At 58.5% G+C, this 6,260-nt stretch overlaps 1 protein-coding gene across 2 annotated transcripts; it reads right to left on the reverse strand.

The window, feature by feature from the left end:
- Nucleotides 1-238: 238 nt before the first annotated feature.
- Nucleotides 239-5,948, reverse strand: ahdc1 (AT hook, DNA binding motif, containing 1). Of its 2 annotated transcripts, XM_085939825.1 has the most exons (5): nt 5,782-5,948; nt 4,296-5,375; nt 2,608-4,193; nt 1,036-2,536; nt 239-844 (listed from the first exon to the last, which is right to left on the reverse strand). In XM_085939825.1, exons 2-4 carry the CDS (start codon nt 5,052-5,054, stop codon nt 1,042-1,044), a joined length of 3,840 nt encoding a protein of 1,279 aa, XP_085795951.1. In that variant the 5' UTR covers nt 5,055-5,375; nt 5,782-5,948; the 3' UTR covers nt 239-844; nt 1,036-1,041. The 2 variants fall into 2 exon arrangements, with proteins under 2 accessions (XP_085795951.1, XP_085795949.1); XM_085939823.1 differs by having other exon boundaries at nt 239-2,536.
- Nucleotides 5,949-6,260: the final 312 nt, after the last annotated feature.

Here is a 6,260-nt window from a genome sequence, read left to right on the forward strand (position 1 = left end):
TAAACAACAAGCGGCCAATCAATGTCGAGCCAGCGGAGCAACAAATGCCAAGCAACTCCCGACGTTCTCGCAGTCATCCCTTCCTCTCACGCCTCCCTCCTCCTCCCCTTCCCAATCGATGTCCTCGTCTGAACTCGCTCCCAGACAGCCGGACTTGAAGCCCGACGTGCTAGCTTGTCACAATCCTTTGGGGGGGGGGGAATTAGACACTAGGCACACGCCGTTACCAATGGCAAGAACAGAATGTGTATTTAAATATTTTTGCACCTCGGGTACATACATACATACATACATTTGTAACGAACAGATATACAACAGTTTTTTTTTTGGGGGGGGGGGGGGGGTCGCGGCACAAAAAACCCACTAAACAACAACAACGAGACCACGGAACAGAAGAGAGTGAAAGAAGCAAAAGACAGAGCATGTAAGAGAGTATGTACAGATGCTGGTGTTTGAAGAAAAAGCGGGGGAGTGGTCCACGCGAGGAGGGGACGTCGGGTGTGTTCAAAAGCGTGCACGGCGGCAAGAGGCAGGGACGGCGAGGAAGGACAAGGGGGCGGCAGAGAGAAAGAAAAGGATGGTTTGGGGGGGGGGGGGGGGAGAAAAAAAAGCCCAACTGTTTGGAGTCCAACTTGCATGATTCTTTTGTGCACATGCGTCTGTCTCTGTGTGTTCGTAGGTTGATCTTGATTGTCAATGCCGGGAGAATTAAAGCTCTGCTGTCCCCCCAAAAAAAGCTTGGCAGCTAAAAATGTTCACCCTTTCAGCCTTCCACAAAGAAGTCAAGCGTACAAAAGCGAGGGGAAGAAAACAAATGCTTCAAAAAGGCGCAGATAAAACGCACCTGCAAGAAGAAGAGGAAGAAAGACAAAGAGAAAGTGACATGAGACGTTGGGAATAAGAGCCTGAACGCAAAAAATGAAAAGTCACGAGTGTAGACGACCAATGTGAGGGTGGGATTCTGTCAATCGGCATCCGAAAGGGTTTGTTTGGAGACGCGTGGGCAGCTCACAAAAACGTACGCCAATGACTCACCTCCCGTTACAGGCTGGTCACGCTAAAGCCATCATCGTGGCCCTGGTCCAGAAGCTGGCACAGCACGCCGCCCCCTTGCTGCGACGGGTAGCGGTGCCCCATGGCTTGGCAGGAAACCTGGGACAGCGAGTAAGCGCCGGGGTCGTCCTCTAGGCTGCTCTTGACGAACGGCGGCGTGAGGAGGCCCTGACGCGCCATCAGCTCCTGCTTGCGGGCGACGGCGGCGGCGCCGCATTCGTCGTAGAGCGAAGGCGCCGAGTGGGCGGCGACCTGCGCCGGGTGATGGGGCTGATTGTTGACGTGCGCCTGGGCGGCGTAGGCTTTGGCGTGGGAGCTCAGGTGATGCTGCGGGTCGTGAGGCTGCGGCGGGTTCATGTGCGCGTTGGGGCTCGCTAACAGGCTCCCGTGGGTGTTAGCGTGCGGGCTGGTGTGCGGGTGCGTACCGGGGCTGGGGGTGCCGCTGTGTGACGTTTGTCCGTACCAGTAGGGCGAGCCGCAGTAACTGGGGGAGTCGTACTGAGAGAACGGCGCTTCTTTGGGAGGGGGCCGGTATGAGGGGCTCATTGCCGAGCTGCAGTGGGGTGGGACCCGCGGTAAAGGGGAGCAGGATGGTGAGAAGTTTCTGCAGGGGGCAAGGTGGTAGGACTGCGCTTTGGAAGGGTAAGGGGGAGGGGGGGACGAAACACCGGGTGAAAGGGAGGACGAGGACTCGCCGGGGTACAAGGCTGGATATGGCTCCTCAGAGGAGGGTGTGGAAGGGTGGGCGGAATAAGGGGAGGGGTACTCGCAGGGATCCTGGAGGTAACTGGAAGCGGGTGCCGAATTGGGAGTAGCCAAGGGGGAGAGGCTGCTACTGTCCCCGCTGTAATAGTCCAAACCCTCCTGGAATAAACCAGAAGCCTCCAGAGCCGAAGAAGCCGCAGCAGCTTTCCCTCTGCCTTTGGATCCCGATAGGCGCTCTCTTGAGCACGCCGACGTCCCCCCTCTGCCTCCTCTAGACCCTCGGCCGCGTCCCCCGCCCCGCTTGGGACTAAGCGTCGGCGAAGGACTGGATGGGGAATCCGAGTGTAAAAGGGAAGCGCCTTCTTTTTCCAACTGTTCCGAGCGTTTCCTGCGCCCCCGACCGGGCTTGCTGGTCCCGGCGCCCTGGAAGAGAACGCTCTGGCTCCAGTTGTAGGACGGCGTCGAAGCGCTCTCGTGCCAGTCGATCATCAGTTTTTCCAAGCTGGACAGGCTGGACTGAGCTCCTTCCCCGCTGGCCGTTTCACTCTGCTTGAAGACTGGCCCCACGGAGGGAGGAGGAGGTCCGCATCCGGCCCCTCCCGAGCCGGGATGCGAGGAGTCGGAGGAGGACTCCGAAAGACTCTCGAGGAAAGGGGGTCTCTTGGCCTTCTGCGGGGTGTAGTTGGAGATGTCCAAGATGTCCTTTGATTCGTTGGAGCCGTAGTCGCCGTAAGCATGAGTCCCGAAATTGTCTGCCGACCATCCGCCATAACCTTGTCTACAAAAGATAATCAGAAACATTAGAAAACGGGACATTTTCTCGTCGCGTGGTTTCACCGAGCCACGTACCTGAAGCTCCACTGGTTGCTGTTGTACTGTTTGTAACACTCGGGCGAAGACGAGGAGCTAAAGGGGCTGCCTTTGGCCACCGCCATGTAGCCGGCACCTGGCGACGTGGGCCCTGTGGCGGGACTTCCACCAAAGGCCTTTCTGGCCCCCGCCTGGTAGTAGCCACGCTCGTGAACTCCGGTCTTGCAAGAGAAACTGCAGTCCGAGGGTCTCTGGGGCCCCGCGCAAGAGGACGCGGCATAGGCGGGAGAGTAGTGGCCGTAGCCCGAAGGGTGGGGAGAACCGGGGGACTGCGAAAGGGACGGCGGATTGGATTTTGGATAGGTGGAAAGGGTGGGGGACGTTTGAGTCTGGCCGGCGTAGTTGTAAGGAGGCCCGGCGGAGGCGCAGTGCGCCTGCGCGGAACCCTCCGTCGCAGAACTCGTCCCGTTGGCCCCCCACTTTGATACGGACCACCGCTGAGGAGTCGGCGGGCCGGATGCTTCGTAAGCGGCTGAAGCTTTGCGTGCGTTTGATTGCGAGATTTCCATCAGTTCGGACGAGTCGTCGGAGTCGAGCAAAGATCGGAAATAACCCGCAAACAAACTTTGCGAATCGTCCCCGGTTTGTCGGCCGCCTCTGCTTCCGCGGCCGTAGGCGCCTCTCCTGCTGACCTCGCAGGAGGAAAAGCCCCCCCTCGTGGATCCGCAGTAGCGTTTGTCGGTGTCCTCGTCACCCCAGCCCCCGGAACCGTTGGGCCATTCCTGTCCCGCAAAGTCTCCTTCCCCTTTTAATGTGCCATTTTTCCTCACGCGTCTCTTTCTGACCGTTTTCTCAGCCCCGGGCTCGGTTCCGACCACACCCCCACCTCTGCCGACGCCCTTCCCCCGTTTTCTGGGTAATCCGTCCTCCGAGAGGGTGCCCGCTTTGCGCTTCTTGCCGATGGACTCAAAGAATTCAGAGAAGGTGCTCTTGTTGTGCTCGCCGCCGCCGCCAGCCGCACCCCTCCCGGCGCCCCCTCCTCTGCTGCTGCCCCGTGGCCGCCTGGACCCGGTGAGTCGGTGCAGCAGGGTGGAGATTGCCGGGTTTTCCGAGGGGGTATGGAAACTTTCCGGCTCGCCGGGCGCCCAGCGGTGAGGGGGGGAGCATCGGCCGGTGGCGGGCGGCTGGCGGTTCAGAAAGGCCAGTTTGGATAGGACATCCCCGTACTCTGTCTTAACGTCATCCGTTTCCCCGACATAGGACGGATAGGGGCAGGGGAGTTTCGTTCGCCGCCTCCTCCGGGGTTTCTTGACCTGCTCTCCGTCGCCACAGGGAGCAGGGCTCTCCCCCGGTATTACGAGCGCCGGTTGTTTGGGCGGTCGACCTCGTCTGCGTTTAACGATGAGCGGCAACTCTCCGGGCGGGAACATGACCATGACACTCTTGCCGTTGTTCTTTATGCGGAGGAGCGCCGTGGGCTCCCGAACCACGTCCCGGCCCGCCGCGGTGCCAATATGACCCTTCTCCGGTGCCGTGATGGTCTCCACACTGGAGATCTTGTAGCTTTTCTGTCGCCGTCCGAGGCTGAAGGGAATACGTGCCACCTTGACCACGATCTTCCTCACCTGTGCGGCACGGGAAAAAGTATCAAACACAGGTCAAGAAAAGTTGCCTCGACACCAGTTCCAGACATGCAAAATTGGCACCACTAAAGTAAAAGAACTCACTCCGACAAAACGTCCACACCTCCGGCCGGTGGGAGAGAAAATCTCCAGTTCCTTTTTCACCATTGGCGCCGGCACAACGGGCGGCGGCAGATGCGTGGCGCCGCATCGCAAGGCGGCTTGTGCTGCCAGACGGCGTCTCATGACACTTTTAGGACCCGGTTTCTGAACTGACTTGGGAGCAGGCCTCGAGCGAGATTTAGGTCCAGGTCTGTGCCCGAGTCTGGGCCCGGGTTTAGGGGGCGCTTTGGGAACGGCTTTGGGGACGGTTAGCGCAAGAGGAGCAGCTACAGGGGAGGATGGCGCGGGGGTGACGGCCTCTGTGGTCAGCTGCTCCTTTTTTGTGACTGCTTCCTCCACCTGCTCCTCTTTCAGCCTCCAGAACTTCTCCTCAGAAGCATCTAGCGCCTCCTCATCTTCTCTCTCCTTCTCCGCTCTCCTTTCGGGGTCCTCCGGGATTCGGCGGAGGCGGGAGGATTTGCGAACATTACACGGGAAACGGGACCGTCCGGAGCTGCGCAGCGCGTACTTCCTCTCGGCCTCCACCGCGAGAGGCGACGAGCCGGCGCCGGGACAAACGTTTGCATTCATTTCTGAAGCGAGGGTCCGCCCCGCCGCCCGATTGGCGGAGGTCGGATGATTGCCGAGCGCTAAAGACAAAGGCAGAAGTGACGACGTGCTCTGGGTTTTGGACCGTTGGGCCTCCGGAGAGCCGGAAGAGTCCGAGCTAGCGTGAGAAAGTGTGTCCATATGCGTTTGCATCCTTGCCGGTGGCTCTGCGCCGGTCACCGCCCGCCTGGGTGGGTAGGTGGGGTGCCCGCCCCTGCGCTGCGGGTGGACGCCGTTGGCCAGCGCTGGGGCTGTAGAGGAAGGCTGGCCGGTCACTGGTGGCAGGTCATCGTGAGCCAGGAGCCCTGCGGCCCAGAGCTCAGGCCCTTGGGCGATGCAGCCTTTTTTTCTCAGTGGCGCCGCCCACAAGCCGGCCAGTTTGTCCGGTGCGTAAATGTGACAAGAGATGGCTCATCCAGTGGACATGCTCGGGTGGGCCTCGACTCGGTTGTCCTCTACGGAAGATTCAGAGACCTGAAGATGCAAACGTGTCATCAGTCACGCCCTTTCCTCAAATAGTGGCCGTCCGTCGTTTAAGTCGGCGGGCGTTTTGTTAACTGAGCAAACAAACTGCTAACCAAAACAGCAGTATGGAGCATATCACGACCCACAGATGAACTAAAAGAGACATTTGGTCAGCTTGCACTGTTGTGATTAATTGGTTGCTCCATCTTGATGTTCCAAACAGCAAGTTCGAAAAACAGCAAACCTGCCGTAAATACTTTTTTTGCAGTGTTTTTAACCATGACGCCACATCATATATTTCAATTTAGGAAGCCCGCCGCCCACGCGGCAGCACGACAATCGGTGCCGCACTCACCATTCCCGTCCCACTCGAGCGCTCGCCGGCCGGCCGGCCGATTCGGATTCCGAGGCTCACCTCACTCCGTCTGCCCGGCTGGCGGAGTTCTGCAGGGGATCATTGGGTCATCAATACTGCAGTGGGCAGCGGCAGCAGCAGCAGTAACTGGCGCACTTTGGCTCTGCCCAACCGCATCCCTTCTGCTCCTCACGTAGCCCATGGTATCAGAGAGCGGGAGACCAGACGGGCGCTGAGGCGGATGGGCTGAAGGTGAAGAAGGAGAAATATAAGAGCCCGCTAGTGTGGGAGTGTGACGTGCCCGTGTAATCGCTTTGCAATTGCAAAGTGGACATTTGATCATTTTGCGCGACAAATTGTTATGAGCAGAAAGGAGTCACTGTAGCGTGGATTTAGATTGATTTTATTTTATTAAGAATACGTCCTACTCTGCCTGTCAAATATTTGGGCTGTGGTAATAAATGAAAACTATGTTGTTTTTGCTTTGTTGTTGTTGTTGTTGTTGTTGTGTGAAAACAATAGCAGCCACCAGGGGGAGC

This window comes from Syngnathus leptorhynchus, chromosome 20 (assembly GCF_054491065.1).
Source record: "Syngnathus leptorhynchus isolate UIUO chromosome 20, UIUO_Slep, whole genome shotgun sequence".
NCBI lineage: Eukaryota > Metazoa > Chordata > Actinopteri > Syngnathiformes > Syngnathidae > Syngnathus > Syngnathus leptorhynchus.